Source organism: Babylonia areolata, chromosome 13 (assembly GCF_041734735.1).
Source record: "Babylonia areolata isolate BAREFJ2019XMU chromosome 13, ASM4173473v1, whole genome shotgun sequence".
NCBI classification, from domain to species: domain Eukaryota; kingdom Metazoa; phylum Mollusca; class Gastropoda; order Neogastropoda; family Buccinidae; genus Babylonia; species Babylonia areolata.
The window spans coordinates 11,030,873-11,050,239 of NC_134888.1; the positions used below are offsets into that span (position 1 = coordinate 11,030,873).

The 19,367-nt window shown below is 43.9% G+C and overlaps 1 protein-coding gene across 3 annotated transcripts in view; it reads right to left on the bottom strand.

Moving 5' to 3' along the window:
- Positions 1 to 19,367, bottom strand: part of LOC143289052 (uncharacterized) — a 294,182-nt gene that overhangs the window by 81,191 nt on the left and 193,624 nt on the right. The window contains exons 3-4 of one of the 3 annotated variants that reach the window (XM_076597863.1): positions 16,176 to 16,242; positions 13,909 to 14,145 (exon numbers count right to left, since the gene is read on the bottom strand). The exons of the other annotated variants lie outside the window; for them this stretch is intronic. Coding sequence (XP_076453978.1) covers positions 14,100 to 14,145; positions 16,176 to 16,242 — 113 coding nt within the window. The 3' untranslated portion in view covers positions 13,909 to 14,099. Of the gene's footprint in view, positions 1 to 13,908; positions 14,146 to 16,175; positions 16,243 to 19,367 lie in introns of those variants that run through there. 3 annotated transcript variants of the gene reach the window in all.

Below are 19,367 nucleotides of genomic sequence, written 5' to 3' on the forward strand. Positions count from 1 at the left end.
GTAATTAGAAAATGTCTGTGACGTGGGCTGAGGAATGCAGCTGATTTGTTGCAAATTGAATGTGGTATTGATGGAAAGGGAGTAGCCTGCTGTAAGGGCCCGAACTCTTGATAAGTGGAAACAGGAAAAAGGGCACTGCCGTGGGAAGGCATCAGATGGCAAAGTCCACCTTTTGTCGTGATCATCTATGTTTTTCCCCTGTAAAAGAACCGACATCAGTTTGCGATAACTGTGTCACGACTGGTGAACGCTGTATATTTTGTGTTTCCATAATCTTGGGAACACTGCGTGATCATTCATTCTACATGTTTTTACACACGAAGCATAACAGGCCTATGCATCTGTTGGCTGGTGAGATGAAAAAAGAAGGAAAAAAAATCACCCACAAGAGACTGCCGAGATTCGAACCCCGCATTGAAGGCTCGAAGCTCTTTGTGTCGATCTGGATGAGATGCCGTTCAGGACCTGCCATTAAAACCTGACAATGCCGTGATGAAATTGTGACGAACAGATTTTGTTGCGAGGGACGGATAGCTGGGGGAAAACGGCATTATTTACATGAAACGAGTGCTCGCAAGATGTTGGCTTTAATGGTTTTGATTGTCACAATGTTGTTTGCTGTGCGTAGCAAGTGTAACGTCAAAAGACAGAGAGTAACAAAACAAGATTAAAAAAAAAAAAAAAAAAAAAATCTGAATGTCTTTCGCGTGCAGGAATGGCTGAGAAAGGAGCTGTAACCTGTCTCTGAATTATAATTTGCAACAAGTTTTTTTCACAGACGTCTTCCTTGTCCGTACAACACCAGATCTCCCGTACAAGCTCCATCATCAGAGTGTTGTGCAGTCAGGCAGCAAATGATTCCTTTCCACCCCCCTTCCTCTTCCACCCAAACTGCTTTCTCTTCCCAGCACGGTTCCCTCTCCTTTCAGACCCCCACCTACCGTTTCCATCTCCTGGATCTCGCTGTCTTCCGGACCTTCTCACACACGGTCTATCGCCTGGACTCTCCCGCTCGCTACCTTCACCGGCCCACCTACCCCCCTCCTTCCATTTTCCAAAGCTTCTCCTCCCGGAGGCACAAGACCACTCCATTCCCGTCGGTCTACACCACCTAGGTCTCCCTGAACGACAATTTGTCCATCCAATTTCACATTCAACTTACTTTGGACGCTATCGTCATTTCATTACTTCATCAGGATCAGGGTATGTAACTCTCGTAGAGTTTACCATTCTGATTAGTTCCCGATTGTTCATACCACCTTGAACTGACAACATATTTCAATGCGTTTGTTATCATTGCTCTGGAGAGAGGGAGAGAGGGAGAGAGAGAGAGAGAGAGAGGAGGGGGGACTTGAAACAGGAACTTGAAACTTGTTATTGCCCACAATTAATCAGCCCTGCGGAAAGCATATTGTTGCACAATTTAAGTAATTCTCTCTCTCTCTCTCTCTCTCTCTGTCACACACACATTCATGTACACATTCACATGCGCACGGAAGTACACATACACATATATTCGTGCGCTCACACACAACTGTTGATTATTTTTTTGCAAGGTGATATTTATGGCCATAATTTATTATGCATTATTGCATATTCATTACATATTCTTATCTGAAACCACTGATTTCAATGTTGTTATATGTTTCAATGGAAATAACTCCATTCACCACTGTAATGCATCCAGAAACACTCCCCTTGGGAAGTTATTTTAGGGCACGTCATTTTTATTACCCTAAACCATGCCCCTTACTACCTCCAACCCCCTTTTCCATTGGAATATCTTTAGTTTCCAAACAAAAAGTGTGGACAATCAAGACATCTTGAGGTCAGTTTGAGGCAGAACTAGAATGACTCAATCCTGCATCCCAGAAAAAGACTCCAGTAGTATTACACAAAAACGACAAAAACGGGATGGCCCAAATGGCAAAAGACATTTCACTCGTATCCGTGTGGAGTTAGTCTGGTACTGCCCATGAATGACCGTTGGAGTCGAAAAGGTACTAGTAGCCCACACTGACTCATCATGGAGTGCATTTGGGACCTGGACTGGAGTGTGTTAGGCGCTGACCAGAATTAACCCCACTCTGTTTTTTTCACGAGAGATATACTAATTTATGCTTCCTAAACATTTTGATAAGAAATTAATTTCAAGGGCGTGGTGTCATTTCAGGGCTAGGGTTGGTGTCTTCTCGGGCCCGAATCATTTCAGGCCTTCCTCAGAACAACTGCATGGAGTTAGCTTGAGGGTGGGGTCATTCTGGAACATCACACAGGCCACAGGCAGAAAAATCCCACGTGATATGCCTAAGGTGGGGTTGGAACCAGCGCCCTCCCAACGCTGATTACTCTCCACAGTATCTGAATGTAATTCAGCTTGTGGCTGCGTCTGATGGGCGATGCAAGGACGCTGTTTCTTCTTTCTCTGTTATCTTTTCACTGCTCGTGATACTTTTTCATGCACAACATTCTACACGGATCTACATTCGAAGCGCCATTTTCCATCACAATAACAGTGAACACATGGACACTTTCCAATGTATGACACCCGAACTGTGGAACTGAATACTCTGCTCTCTCTCTCTCTCAATATATATACATATATATATATATATATGTGTGTGTGTGTGTGTGTGTGTGTGTGTGTGTGTGTGATATAAAGGATGCCGTGTTTTACCCGCTTTATAGTGTGCGAAAATCTAGAAACTCCTGAAATGCACAATGAAGACATCCATTTCCACAACAATAAAACGGTTTTACAGAATCTGTGGTTTCAACTTTGAAACAAGACAATGGACAGAGAAATCTTCAAACACACTGTTCTTGTGCATATTTTATGGTGCTTCCCGGCACAATGTTATTTTTGTTATTGTTTTTTTTTTATTTTATCGCAGTTCTACACTTCTAAACATGGAGGGGAAAACCCTGGGATCTGGAGATCAAGGGCCCCTTCAATCTATCTCAAACAGCTTTGTCCTCAACCTCCACCGCTGGCAGTCGCATAGTTCCGCTCTCATTCCAATCTTCTTCTGTCCTGCTTCCATTCTTTCTACCCCTTTCTCACTTTTTTCACTAAAATTACCGTGTCCTCTCTACCCGTAAATATCTTCAAGTTCCTTCTCACCACCTACACCTCATTCTCTTCGCACATTTCAAGCTCCAACCACCCAGCCACCATCATCCTTTCCTCCTGTCTATCATTCCCCTGCTTTACACCCATGCTCCATACCACGTCTTAATCATTCCATCATAACCTCTCTCCTCTCTCCCCTCCCCAATCCCTTGCAGTGCGGCCACCACCACACTACTTTATCGACTGGCCAGTGCCTCATTTGCTCGGACACATACTTGCCTCCATTACGTTAGCGTCATTACCCATCTTCATGCGGAATTGGGTCTGGGTCCGGCACATCTTTCCTCTCAACACACCTTACCCAGACAGTTTGCCATCTAAAGGCGGGCGGACCATTCTTCTCTGTCTCGGGCTCTCAATCCCTCAGCCTGTCACTCCTGGTCTCCAGTCACTGCATTCATCTTCTTTGCTGAGTGACTGGCCTCTTGACATGAAGTTGCCGCAAATTAACCCTTCCCAGGCCAATTAGCCCCCAGACATGTTATTGAGGTCAACAACAAATCGAGCTTCAGCTCCAACTAACTGATACCGATAGTTTTCCTCAAAAGTTTTTTTCCTACTGCTCCTCTCTCTTTTCCGAGCTGACTCTTTGCCTTCCTTCAGTGACATATCCGATTCAAACCATTTCTTTATAACTAAGCTAACTGCCCTACCAGAACAGAATATGGTCCATTAATGACAACATGGAAAAATGATATAAAACCCGAGAGTGATTTTCCACAGCTCTTTTCTTTTGACACCAAATTCTCATAGACTTTGCCGACGTCACATGACCTGTCTGACGTCGCACTCGGTATAGAATTGAACATGCTGCATGGATGGCTGTTTCGAAGTGCACACACGCGATCCATCCACTGGTTTCCATTCACACAAAATGAAGAATTTATGAATGACGTAGTTTGTTTCAAATCACCTGGAGGAAGAATCATTTCACTCCGGGGTGTCAGGTGAGCAAACCACTACAGGACACGGCTGAGGCCTGGTGCCGTGCTGACTCTCTTTCAGCACAATGAAGGTTTCAGAAAAAAGTCCACATCGCCTTCGTGTTTGCAAAGCACCACTGCTGGAATATTACCCAGGCGTAGTGGTAATTCGGGGCAAGAAGCCCAGTCAGGGTCAAACGCTCACATCCAAAATATCGGAGATCATGGTACACAGCGAGGCAATGAACTTTAACTGTTTCCGCTTGATAGCCGGGAAAACACGCCCCAACACGGAGGCCACTCAGAAGTCAGCTATGTTTTTTCCACATAAATTTGATTGTTTTCACCTTGATTTCTGTCAAACCTATGCTGATGAAATTTTGATGCCAGTGTCTGTTCTTCATTCAAAGCAAAATTCGATGATATTGTTCTGTAAAAGGAATGTGTCAGCCGTTGAATCGTAGCGTTGAAGTCGATTTATCTCCTTTGCTTTTTCCTGGAAATTCTATAATGTAAGTGTTTTCAAACTGGGGCAAAACGCCTACAAGGTGTTGGGGCAAGACACCTACCAGTGAGCCTTCTGCCCCTTCACTGGGCGTTTTGCCCCCTGTGATCTGGAAAAGATGGTGAAGTCTTTCTTTGTGCTTCTCTCTGACTTCTTCAAGTGTTTTTTCTTGATAGTTTAAAGCAGCACTGCTGTACTTGTGCATTCATGCATACAACATATAAAAAAGAAATATTCAGTTTTTACAGGCCATAAGACCCATTTGAACAAAGGGGTAGACGATAGCAACAAAAGGGTATTCATTGTTTTTAATATTCAACTACGCACTATGTGTTCTCTTATTGCTAGAGGTAACCTTGCAGTAACACAGTTACGATCTTTAAACATTCCGTTATATAAATTCCTAATTCAATAATTCTATCATCTGGTGAGTTTGAGCAGAGCGACTGGATCTTGTAATTTGAAAGGAATATGTAATGATAGAGGGGAACATACATTTTTACTGAAGAGTGTGTATCTTGGGCGGACAAAAAAAGACATACGTCTTTCATTTCGCATCTGTCACACTGGACAGAGACTGGGTTCACCATTGGTTTTCCAACGCGAGCTATGCTGTTCAAAGGAGTGCATTCATGCATGCGTGCGTGTGTATGAGAAGAAGGGGAGGGGGGGGGGGGCGGGGGGGGGGGGGGTACGTGCAGATTCACCGCCTTCAGAACAATCAACAAAATGGCTGCCCATTCCCATAACCACATGTAGCATCTGGGCCTCCATTGTCTTCCAGTCAGCAGATCAGGACCATTCTTCCTTTCCAAAAACTGGCATTCCCAGTGGGTATGAACCCCCCCACCCCCCCCCCACCCCGCCCCCTAAAGAAAACAAAAACAAACCAACAACAAACAAACAGAATCAGCGGCCATCATAACACCTCCACCATTCAAAGCAAACATTCTCGAGAAACAGGCAAAGATGACTTACTGAGGCCTTTCATCTCTTCCGGAGTGTAGGCCGTCAACAACAGACCTCCACAATCCCCTGTCCTAGCTGTGTCCTTGCCTCTGTCTGGCTCGAGGTAAGGCGTATCTTCTTGGTGTCTGCCTGGAGGTGTCTTCGTCAAGTGTTTCTTGGTCAGCCTATCTTTTTCTTCCTTTGGTGGTTCCATTTTAGGGCCTATCTGGTGATGCTTTACGATGATTTTCGTCGGTGCGTTTGCCTGATCCATCCTCAGTTTCTTCTTTCAATTCTTTTCAGCCAGTGGATCTGGAAGATTCTTCTCAGACAGCTTTTGATGAATATCGGCACTTTCTTAAATGTATTCTTTTTTCATCCTACATCAACCTACAACAGCACATACTTCACGTTGGAACCGAGAAACCAAATTTTTAGTTTATTTGTACAGCACTCTTGAGCACCAGATGTTCATGAGCTGTATTAAGGCTGCTCTGGCCTATACAATACTTGCTTTGACATCTGCATCTGCGCCGTCCTACTTGTCAACGGTGCTTCCAAGATAAGTGAATGATTCCACCTCATCCAGTATCTTACCTTCGAGCGTGACTGGCTAAGCACTGGTTGCATTTGTTCTCGTGATATCGTCTTGTCCCTGTGGATGTTGAGGCCTACTTGAGGTGTTGTGGTGCCCGCTACTCCTGTTTATAATGGGACAGCAGGGAAAGATCATTCGCTAAGTCCAGGTCATCCATCTGGTTCCACAGTGTCCATTGTTTCTTCTCTATATTGTTAATATTTTTAGAATACAATGAATGATAAGTAGGAATAAAAGCATAAACAGGCAGTTTTGCCTGACACTGGTATTGACCTGAAACTGGTGAATGAATGTCGATGACACTGCAACTCATTCGGCAAAGAAGACTTCTTCCGGGAAATAATGTCACCTAAGCAGCACAGTTGAGACAAGGAAGAAATCCGGAAGAACCCCCAAAAGAAAACTGGAAGAGGCGAACGAGGAAGAAGAGGATTGGTCCTGTTTAATATGTCATCAGCCATGTATGATAACAGTTAGTCGTTTTCGACTATGACCATCAGAACAGCAGAGGAGGTACCAGCTGCCCCGACTATCTGGGCAAGAACTTTATTATAGTGGAGAGTGTTGCTCAGGTTACATCCCTACTCTCTCGGCCAAGGTTGTTTTTGTTTTTTTAGGACAGTCGGCGTTGGGATGGTTCCCAAAGGCCAACCAGCTCCCAAGGCTGCAGCACTAAGAGCCAGTACAATGTTGCCTCCCAGTTTGAGAGTCATTGTCCTTTACAAAAGACTGAGCTGTAAGTGATTTCCCATTGCATCGGAGAAACCATTGATAATACAGCTCTCACTTTGCTGTTGGTCCAACTGTAAACTTATGTCAATCTGTGATACAAGCTTATACTTACTGTCCTCAGGCATACAGTTGCACAATTCCTCGTGAGGTGTGGGTGCAGCAACTTAAGTGCCTCCAATGGGCGCATGAAGAACGCACCCCTAGATTTGTCCAGTTTGTATGTCCTAACTGCGATTCTAGTGACACTAATTGATTTGCAAACCTGGATTCTCAAGCTTGCACACAGAGAGACAGACAGACAGAGAGGGAGGGGGAGGTTTGCAACCAGTTTTGTTGATCATTTTTATTGTAGAATTTGCTTTTGACGTGATCATAATAGAATTTTGTCTAGACTAAGAGCGTGCATATGTGATTACTGCAGGTAGAGTGAAAGAATGAAGGCTGTGTGACAGTGATATGAGGGAGGGAGAGAGAGAGAGAGAGAGAGAGAGAGAGAGAGAGAGAGAGAAATTAATAAAGCTATATATATATATATATATATATATATATATTATAAGCATTGTCAATTTACTGAAGTAGGCCAATTACAATCTAAATGCAACGTGATTTATACCTTTTTGAGTATTAGGTTTGAAATTAGATTGAGGGGCAAAACGCCCGAAATGTGGGGGCAGAACTCCCACACTAGGCGCTTTGCCCCTCACGCGAGGGCGTTTTCCCCATGTTTTTTTTTTAGTTGATCACCTCTTACGTATAATTGTTTCAATTTACCATTACTTGGGATTTGTTGTGGCGTGGTTGGGCCTCTATCGTTTACACTTGGTTACGAAGTGTTGTGGCTTCAACGAGAAGAGAAATCGGACTTCTCGCTTAAGGGGGGCGAGGAGGAGGAGGATCAATTTTGTTTAATGTCCCGTCACACAAATCGGCGATTGAAGACATTTTGTTAAACTATTTATGAATACATTTGAGTATTATCGGTTATAAGGGGTGGGAGATGTGAATGAATGGAGGGTTTGGGGAAACTGGGCAAATGAGGGTGAAATGTGGGTGAAATTTGAAAAAAAAAAAAAAAAAAAAAAATCTAAATAGAATTACAGGAAATTACTTAAAGGACTTCGTAAAAGAGAAGTCGTTACACTGACAAGCGAAACAACTGATAATGAATGCAAAAAGTCAAAAACATCAACGTTCTCAGTCACTTGTGAAGACACACTTTCGTCTACATAAGGCTTCATCAAGCTACAGTCAAAAATTATATGCTCAATTGTCAGGTTACTAAAGCACATGCACTTGACATTAGAACAATATTTGGTCCGTAATGAATTTGATAATAGTCTGAGAGCTAAACTCAGAATTGGTCTGCGAATCGGACCAAAGTCTGAGAGAGTCAACTGACGAGGTTTTAGACTTGAATTCAAGCACCTATAAAAGTCTCTTTCTAGTATATTGCTTATTTCCTTGTATGACAATGGGCAATATACTTTTATACTATCTATATGATTTTTTTGCTCCCCTTTTTGTTGCCCTGTCTGCTTGGTCGTTATAAAGGAATCCAGTGTGGGATGGTATCCAACAAAAATCAACATTTGTACCCTTCACAAATAGGGAGTGCAATAAATACCTAATTTCAAACAATAAATCTTCTCTTTGATTATTCTCAAAAAAGGAGCAAACTTTTTAAAACAGATTGAGAATGAACACAAAATAGGATATTACTTACTATGATTGGTTTATCAACAAGATGATTTAAAGCCAAAAGGATGGCCACCAATTCAGCTGTAAAAATTTAATGTCCCTTACCTAAATAATATGATTTTTCTGTTTTTAGGTCAGGAATGACAAAAGCAGATCCTGCACTGTTATCATCCAGGACCGAGCCATTAGTGTAAACTTTTAAATGATAATCAAAATTTTCTTCTAATTCAATTCTGATAGATGCTGCCCCGAATTACTATACGTCATCAGCTGTTTTATTTGTCATTTGCCGACACAACGATAATTCCCCATTCTGTGTGCTTCCAGTAGAGTTAACCGTTTTCTCATGCACAGGCACAGCCAGGCCGAGTGCAACACTAGTCTTTCACCGGGAGCTATTAACATCAGTTTTCCGTTCGCCATCGGAACATTCTCTGCACAGTGACCGAGTCACGTCAGTTGTGTTCAGTGACGTCTTTTCTGATTAAAAATATGCAGGATATAACATGAATAATTATTATGAATTGATCGCGGAGCCAGACTGTGCCGTTGTGTCCCAACAACCACAGCCCCAGTTTCGACTCAACCAGCCCAGAACCCATATGCTGACAACAACGTAATCGTCAGGCAGAATGTTCACGCTTTTTTTTTTCTTTTTTTTTTTCATTGCAGCACACGGTACTTTGATACTGCAACCAGCCAAGCACAACAGCACAGAAAACTAAAACCGAATTACAGAATCAAATTCAGATGAATGAACACAGATTCTTCTTGTTGTTTTTGTTTTTATTGTTGTTGATATTCATGCAATTTGCATTATGTATGTATGTATGATATTCGTGTTTATGTATGTATGTAAGCAAGCATTTACGTATGGATACACATACGTAACGATATAAAAGTAACGGATACATTGTGCGTGTATTCCATTCTCAAACCCCATGCAAGTGGACAAAAAAGGAAACCCAGCCAGCTGACAAAGTGTGGAGGCAGGACATCTGTATTCCACAGGGCGATAATGGGAACAGTTGAAGATCTGGCAAGGGTGGGCCAGGCCAGTGTGTGGCTGTTCCCCTGTTGTTATGACTGATGACATCCAGCCCGGCCTCCTATGCCTGTCCGCCTTCCACTGACCCAGCCAACTTGCTACTCTGGCCGGCTCTCTGCCACTCGGACTCTCAAGATTCCAGCAGCGCCCATATTTCCGTCTCCGGCGGGGCCTCCCGGACGTGTTTTGGGGATAAAACCCCCATAATGGCTGCAATCTTGGACCAGCCATTTTGAGATAATGGATGAACCAGCTCCGCGGGCCAGTGCTGTCTGTTGTGGCCCTGTTGGCATGGCTGTCCTTCCCTGTCTGGTACTCTCCGTCTGTTGCTCGGAGATAAACAGACGGACAGGCAAGATATGAACAGACAGAGAATAAACTGACTGGCGGATACATAACAGTCATAAAGACAGAAAGGTATCTAAACAGACAAATTTTAATGGATCACTGGGAAATATGGAAACAACCAGAACTACATGCATTACCTGTCTTAAATTCCCTTTCACTGCACCAGCAGCTCGGGAATACTATGGTCATTGCCTCATAGTTTGGCAGCCTACATTGCCAGAAGTTCGGGCCGAGGTCATAAGAGGACAGTGTGCGCACGCACGTTTGTTTGTTTCCTTTTTTTTTTCTTTATCATTATTTACGTGATATTTCACACCTTTTTTGGCCATCATTATTTACATTTTTTGTGCTTATAAACGTAGATACGCCGTGGCTCCACCAACCCTCTGTTTATATGTGGAGTGATGACCTAGAGGTAACGCGTCCGCCTAGGAAGCGAGATAATCTGAGCGCGCTGGTTCGAATCACGGCTCAGCCGCCGATATTTTCTCCCCCTCCACTAGACCTTGAGTGGTGGTCTGAACGCTAGTCATTCGGATGAGGCGATATACCGAGGTCCCGTGTGCAGCATGCACTTAGCGCACGTAAAAGAACCCACGGCAACAAAAGGGTTGTTCCTGGCAAAATTCTGTAGAAAAACCCATAAAAGTGCACGCAAGAATTTTTTTTTTTAAATGGGTGGCGCTGTAGTGTAGCGACGCGCTCTCCCTGGGGAGAGCAGCCCAAAATTCACACACAGAAATGTGCTGTGATAAAAAGAAATACAAATACAAATACGTGATATGCTCTCTCTCTCTCCCCCCCCCCCCTCTCTCTCCCCGCCCCCCATCCACCCTTCTCTACATCTCCCTGTCTTTCTCTCTCTCTTTCCCTCTCTCTGAGTGTGTGTGGTTGTCTTCCTTTTGTTTTGTATGTTTAAAATCAAAGAAAAATAGCTGCATGTACAAAACATCAACTGTTGTAACTCATGGAATAGCATTCTCTGTATTAATATTTGTAGCCATGGTATGATCTTCATTATTTGTACCCCCATGCTAAAAAGAAATCAGAGATTTTTCAAAACTTCAAACTTGCCGTTTTCTATTTTCACCAGTATATTTCAAAATTGAAAATTAGTGAGAAAATAACTTGCTTATTATATGGAAGTAATTATTTTCACCAGCAAAAACAACAAAATACGCACAGAGACAAACAGACTGACAGACAGACAGACACATACACATATATATGTGTGTGCGCGCTCATGTGTATATTGGCGTTGTTCCATATGAACAAAGTTTGTTGTTATTTTCTCATTAATTCCCGTGTTAAAATCTGCTGTTTCAAACATAACAAGAGAGGTAAAGTCTTGAAGACTCAATTGTGATACACACTTTTAAAAATATGAATAGCATTAAATTTAAAATAATTTTTAAAATTCGTTAAAATGTGTTCTTTATTTGATATTATAAAGGTTCGGGTTAAAAAAAAAAAAGGGGGGGGGGGGGGGGGGGTCTTATTCACAGCGCTTATCTGCGTTTACAAATGACGTTAAAAATTAATATGTAACTATAGTTTTACCTAGCCTGATAAATCGGTTACGGCATTCGAGATGATAACGCCGTTTAGATAATGTTATTTTGATATATATTCTCGGGCATTTAGGGAATTCTTTAAAGTCAACGGTAAAGGAGACGCAACCATCGCCTCAAGCACGCCGCAACATGTATCCGCTTTCTACACATCTGTGGAGATCGTGTTCGACAGGCTCAGCCAGCAGAAACTACATCACAGTCCATTCAATTTCTCTTTTATGTACATTCTAGTTAATTCAGTATCCACTTTAAAATATTCATATGCAGTTAACACGTCGATGATGTACTTTGTGTCACTGTATGTGCTCTGTCCATAATTTGTATTTCTTTTCTTTAAATTGCGAACAAGAAAGAATGAGGTCATGCCGGCTTCAAACACAACAGTTTTTTGACTCACTTGTGTAAACAAAGTAAGTCTGTGTTTTAACCCGTGTTCGGTTGTGTGTGTGTGTGTGTGTGTGTGTGTGTGTGTATGTGTGTGTGTGTGTGTGTGTGTGTGTGTGTGTCCGTGGTAAACTTTAACATTGACATTTTCTCTGCAAATACTTTGTCAGTTGACACCAAAATAGGCATAAAAATAGGAAAAATTCAGTTCTTTCCAGTCATCTTGTTTAAAACACCTCTGAGATGGGCACAGAAAAATAAAAAATGAAGCCTAATTATATGCAAACTGCATTCACTGTTATATTTATATTTTTTTGTATTCTCTAAACTTGGCATTTTGATCTGATATTCTAACACAACAACAAGAGCAGTCATTCTTATCATTTTTTGTTCAAACAGGAACTTCTTTTGCTAAGCATGGAAATTTTATTTATTTTGCAAACGTTTCGGTGCAGATAGTAAAGAAGGGAAATTACTCTGTAATTAATGCTATGGGACTTAATTTGCTTTAAACTGATCTTTCTCATCTTAAACATTATATTTTGAAATTATACTCAATACATAAAAAGCTTGTGTGTTTTACTCTCAGTGTACAGGGCTTTCACTATGTCCATTCGCCCAAGTGGTCTTTTTCGGAAAATACTAAAATCAATACGACGAGTGGACCTTACAGATCTGTTGGCTGAGCCCTGAAGGTCATGGGCAAAAATCAATTGCATACACATATTTATACACATTCAAAGCGCGTGATCATATTCTTCGCGAACGCGAACGACGCCATTTTGTTTCAAGTTGTTGACCTGCCCGTTCAATCCTATATTCAATGGACAATACACGATAACATGTGATGGAAAGTTGGAGAAGGAGACTGTTAAATATTTATTCAGAGAAAGATTTGTGAACGCCTCATCACTTACTGGATTATGCCCCAAACTGCCATAAAAATATCCACAGAATCAGTCGGAATTCACAGTTAAAAATTGTAAACCATGCGAGTTAATACCCTTGAACTGATCACGATGAAACAAAAAAAATTCCAGTCTTGACTTTTCTCAAAATGAAGTCCTTTTCACTTCTTACGACGTTTAGAAGTACTTGTACTTGGCTCTACATGTTATTTGTTTAACAAAATACTCAATTTTCATATCAACTTTAAAACTATAAAACTAGAATGAACATAAAAGATAAATTGAATCGACCGTGTCGTACTACATTCCCAGTGGGTGTAACTAAACTTGTACATCTATCTAGATCTAGTGAAAACGGTTAAATGTTGCAGTGTGATTGCGGCGATAGCCATTAAAAATAATTTTTTATTGCCCTTAAAGATTTTTTTAATGCCCAAGATACACCAGAATAATATGATTTAAACAGCGTTCTCACTGCGAATACCGCAATTGATTTATCGCCCTTTAAAAAAGTATGTTCAATTATTAAATTTTAGAACGTTAGTTAAGGAGCCACGGTAGTGCAATGGATAAGGCAGTTTTCTTCTCACCCGAACACGCGGGGTTCGAATCTGGTTAGGACTTTTTTTGTCTTTTTTTTTTTTTTTTAAACGCGAAGCTTTATAATAAATACAGAACACATTTTAACGATCAGATTTTTTTTTAAAGGGTATCACAAGTGAGTCTTGAAGGCCTTGCCTCTATTGTTTTAATTGGATCCAGCGAAATAAACCGTTCATGATCCGGAAATATATTTTAATCCAGAAGACTTATAACCTATCATTGGCAAGACTGTGAAAACTGTTTTCCCTACTATTTTCAATCCAAGTTTGGTATTGGCAGACAAAGTATTTCCTGAGAAAATTACAGTATTAAAGTTTACCACGGAAACACACACACACGCACACACACACACACACACACACACACACACACACCCGAACACCAGGTTATTACATACTCACAATTTTTACACCAGTGAGTAAAAAAAAAAAAAAAAAAAAAAAAAAAAAAAATTGGCACGTATTCCCAGAGAAATATTACCATAAACAAAACGAAGGGGAATACAATTATGGAACGGATCATCACAGTCGGAGGGATCTCGGCACCAATTTTATTTTGCGCATATAAAAACATCACATCGTGTAGGATTTATGTGAAACCCTGACCGGGTCACACTCCCAAAATTGCGAGCATCGTCAGCACCTGACAGGCTGCTGGCTGGGCTGCTGGGAGTGTGGAGCTGGTGTGACCTCTGAGTTCACGGTGTGCTGTCAGGGTGTTGGTAGGATCCGATATAATCGTTTCTTTAAAAAAAAAAAAAAAAGAAAAAAAAAGTTGTTTTATACTTTGTGGCACATTACATTATGTGTGTACGTTTGTGTGTGCGTGGTAATTCCTAAAACGTCATATGGCTATTCACTGTCTGATACATGATACAAAAATAAATGTTGTGGAAACAACTTGGTGGTTTCGTAATACGCTCTCCAAATGAAGTAGTTCCCAAGGCCGTGGGGTTACCGTACAACCCCTTAACCTCCACCCCCTCAGGAATGATGCAGACTAGTCTCAAAATTTTCTTTGTCTGCTGAACTAATGTTTACATGTTCCCAAGAAGTGAATTAAGGCTTGTATTGGCCTACTATCAAATCTTCGACGAATTAACGTAAAATTGTCCGGTTGTTTTATTTCAGTATCACTTCAATATCACTCTTTCCGAAATTATCTTCACAGAGACCTGAAGGGGTACAGTAACCCTCTCGGCCTTGAAAACCCCCACATCGATTACATAGGTAGCTTACAAAGGAGAGCAATTCAGGAATACTCGTATCTCTGAAACTGGCGTCTCATATCACTTCCAAATGTAATGTACAAAATGCGTATAATAAAATCTCTTCTTGAATTTTTTCAAATAAATCACACACTCTGAAATTAACGAAAATGAAACCGGTTTTGTTGCAGACAGATTTATACGTGGTTATTTAAGGCTTTATTTGGTACTATTCATTTTTTGGGGGGGAGGTGGGGGTGGGGGTGGGGGGATGTACCAGTACTACTAGTTTCAGCTGATTTTTGGAAAGGCACACACGCACACATGCACATATACACGACACACACACAAAAAGAATGTGAATGCACTGGCTGGCTGCTGAAAAAGATGTTGTATCAATATGGTCAGTCTCCACCACTCCAGGCATTTATCCAATGCAAACGGATCCAGACCCAGTTCCTGGTCCCTGTTGTGTATGCCGTGTACAGCCCCGTGTGTGTCAGATACTGGAAGACTGCCCGTCCGGTCATTTGAGCTGCTGCTGGTGGCCGACAAATGGCACGTGAGGGAAGTTAGGGGAGCTATTAGCTCTGTCTGTTCCATCTCTCTTTAATCGCTTTCTCCTTTCACTGCCACTGCACTGTGCCTGCTTCCTTCTATGGAACCAACTGTCTGGCTCTGTTACTGTCTCGTCTCGCTCTGTAAGTCTTTGTCTCTGCACCATGTGTGTGTGTGTGTGTGTGTGTGTGTGTGTGTGTGTGTGTGTGTGTGTGTTGCATATGCCGGTGTGTGCCAGTATATCCGTCAACTTGTTGATGGTTTGATGAAGAACAAGAAAAAAAACTACTGGGAGAAAGGCTTTGAAAGACCCGGAAAACAATGTCCAGAATACGGGGAGATAAACACGTACAGCTTTCATATGAATATGGGATCATGAGGAAAAAAATATCATTTGTGTTCAAATATTTGAATTAAAAAGACAGTCAAGGGCAGAGTCACCAGAGTATCGAATATCTAAAGTGACGGGCGCAATAGCCGAGTGGTTAAAGCGTTGGACTTTCAATCTGAGGGTCCCGGGTTCGAATCTCGGTGACGGCGCCTGGTGGGTAAAGGGTGGAAATTTTTACGATCTCCCAGGTCAACGTATGTACAGACCTGCTAGTGCCTGAACCCCGTTCGTGTGTACATGTAAGCGGAAGATCAAATACGCACTTTAAAGATCCTGCAATCCATGTCAGCGTTCAGTGGGTTATAGAAACAAGAACATACCCAGCATGCACACCCCCGAAAACGGAGTATGGCTGCCTACATGGCGGGGTAAAAACGGTCATACACGTAAAAGCCCACTCGTGTACATACGAGTGAACGTGGGAGTTGCAGCCCACGAACGCAGAAAAAGAAGAAGAAGATGATTTAAAGTTAAGCCGTGATCTGTGGAAATCTATGACTGACCGGATTATTTCAGAGTGTCTGTAAACAGAAGAAGATATGAGACTGGAATTTCTTTTGGATGTGGTATGCAGTGGGTGTAAAAGTGAGTTTACCAACAATCATTTCCCCAAATACCTGTATTCAATAACTGTCGACTTCTGTGCCGTTGAAAAAGGGGAGATGGGCAGCGATCGTACTTTTCCTGAAATCAATAACCACATCTTTTGTTTTTTTAACATTCAAATGTTAATGCTTTTCCATGAATCACGAAGGAAAAAAGTCAAATTGTTCAAAATAATCTCAGAATTAGAAAGATCTTCAAGGGCAGAATCATCAGAGTATATGATATCTAATCATGGGTGTCGTTTTTGTACCAGTTCAGTCAGTCGTGTATCAAGTGAACTGGACAGAAGTGTTCTTTGGGTAGCACCGATTGAAGTTGTTTTGAAAGGAGAAAGAGCTTAATGAAAACAGGCACTCAGAGTTCTGTTGACGAAATAATTGGTGCTTTGAACAAACGTTGAGAGAAACATAGAATCAGCGCCAACACAAACTTGTCATGGACAGTGGCTTGACCAGATGGCTTGGCACTCAGCAACGCGAAATTTGTCATTTAGGACAGTAGGTCCACGAGAATGACTATTCGAGAAAGAAGATAAAAAAAAAAACCCAACCCCCCCAAAAAAACACAAAAACTACTCGACTACTAGACAGGGATAGACAGGGAGGAGGGGATAGACAGGGAGGAGGGATTAGACAGGAATAAACAGGGAGGAAGCGATAGACAGGGAGGAGGGATAGACAGGGAGGAGGGGATAGACAGGGAGGAGGGGACAGACAGGAAGGAGGGGACAGACAGGGATAGACAAGGAGGAGGGTATAGACAGGGATAGACAGGAAGGAGGGGACAGACAGGGATAGACAGGGAGGAGGGGAAAGACAGGAATAGACAGGGAGGAGGGGATAGACAGGGAGGAGGGAATAGACAGGGATAGACAGGGAGGAGGGGATAGACAGGGACAGACAGGGAGGAGGGGATAGACAGGGAGGAGGGGATAGACAGGGAGGGGGATATAGACAGGGATAGACAGGGAGGAGGGGACAGACAGGGACAGACAGGGAGGAGGGGATAGACAGGGACAGACAGGGAGGAGGGGAAAGACAGGAATAGACAGGGAGGAGGGAACACACAGGGAGGAGGGGATAGACAGGGAGGAGGGGATAGACAGAGAGGGGGATATAGACAGGGATAGACAGCGAGGAGGGGACAGACAGGAATAGACAGGGAGGAGGGAACACACAGGGAGGAGGGGATAGACAGGGAGGAGGGGAAAGACAGGAATAGACAGGGAGGAGGGAACACACAGGGAGGAGGGGATAGACAGGGAGGAGGGGACAGACAGGAATAGACAGGGAGGAGGGGAAAGACAGGAATAGACAGGGAGGAGGGAACACACAGGGAGGAGGGGATAGACAGGGAGGAGGGGACAGACAGGGATAGACAGGGAGGAGGGGATAGACAGGGAGGAGGGAACACACAGGGAGGAGGGGATAGACAGGGAGGAGGGGACAGACAGGAATAGACAGGGAGGAGGGGAAAGACAGGAATAGACAGGGAGGAGGGGAAAGACAGGAATAGACAGGGAGGAGGGGATAGACAGGGAGGATGGGATAGACAGGGAGGAGGGAACACACAGGGAGGAGGGGACAGACAGGAATAGACAGGGAGGAGGGGAAAGACAGGAATAGACAGGGAGGAGGGGATAGACAGGGAGGATGGGATAGACAGGTATAGACAGGGAGGAGGGGATAGACAGGGATAGACAGGGAGGAGGGGATAGACAGGGATAGACAAGGAGGAGGGGATAGGGACAGACAGGGAGGAGGGGATAGACAGGGAGGAGGGGGTAGACAGGAATAGATGTGGAGGAAGGGATAGATAGGGATAGACAGGGAGGAGGGAATAGACAGGGAGGAGGGAATAGACAGGAAGGAGGGATAGACAGGGAAGAGGGGACGGATATGGAGGAGGGGACAGACAGGGAGGAGGGGACAGACAGGGAGGAGGGGATAGACAGGGAGGAGGGGACAGACAGGGAGGAGGGAACAGACAGGGAGGAGGGGACAGACAGGGAGGAGGGAACACACAGGGAGGAGGGGACAGACAGGGAGGAGGGGATAGACAGGGAGGGGGATATAGACAGGGAGGAGGGGACAGACAGGGAGGAGGGGACAGACAGGGAGGAGGGGATAGACAGGGAGGAGGGAACAGACAGGGAGGAGGGGATAGACAGGGAGGAGGGGACAGACAGGGAGGAGGGGATAGACAGGGAGGGGGATATAGACAGGGATAGACAGCGAGGAGGGGACAGACAGGAATAGACAGGGAGGAGGGAACACACAGGGAGGAGGGGATAGACAGGGATAGACAGGGAGGAGGGGATAGACAGGGATAGACAGGGAGGAGGGGATAGACAGGGATAGACAAGGAGGAGGGGATAGACAGGGAGGAGGGGGTAGACAGGGACAGGCAGGGAGGAGGGGATAGACAGGGAGGAGGGGGTAGACAGGAATAGATGTGGAGGAAGGGATAGATAGGGATAGACAGGGAGGAGGGAATAGACAGGGAGGAGGGAATAGACAGGAAGGAGGGATAGACAGGAAGGAGGAATAGACAGGAAGGAGGGATAGACAGGGAAGAGGGGACAGATATGGAGGAGGGGGCAGACAGGGACAGACAGGGAGGAGGGGATAGACAGGGACAGACAGGGAGGAGGGGACAGACAGGGAGGAGGGGATAGACAGGGAGGAGGGGACAGACAGGGACAGACAGGGAGGAGGGGATAGACAGGGATAGACAGGGAGGAGGGGATAGACAGGGATAGACAGAGTGGAGGGGATAGACAGGGAGGAGGGGATAGACTGGGACAGACAGGGAGGAGGGGATAGACAGGGAGGAGGGGATAGACAGGAATAGACAGGGAGGAGGGGATAGACAGGAATAGACAGGGAGGAGGGGATAGACAGGGATAGACAAGGAGGAAGAGGGGATAGACAGGAGGAGGGGATAGACAGGGAGGAGGGGTAGACAGGGACAGACAGGGAGGAGGGGATAGACAGGGGATAAGAAGAGTGGAGGGGATAGACAGGGATAGCAGGGGAATAGACAGGGAGGAGGGAATAGACAGGAAGAGGAGAGGAGGGGATAGACAGGAGGAGGGATAGACAGGGAGGAAGAAGGGGAGAGACAGGGACAGACAGGGAGGGAGAGGGACAGACAAGGGGGACAGAAGGGAGGAGGGGATAGACAGAGTGGAGGGGCAGATA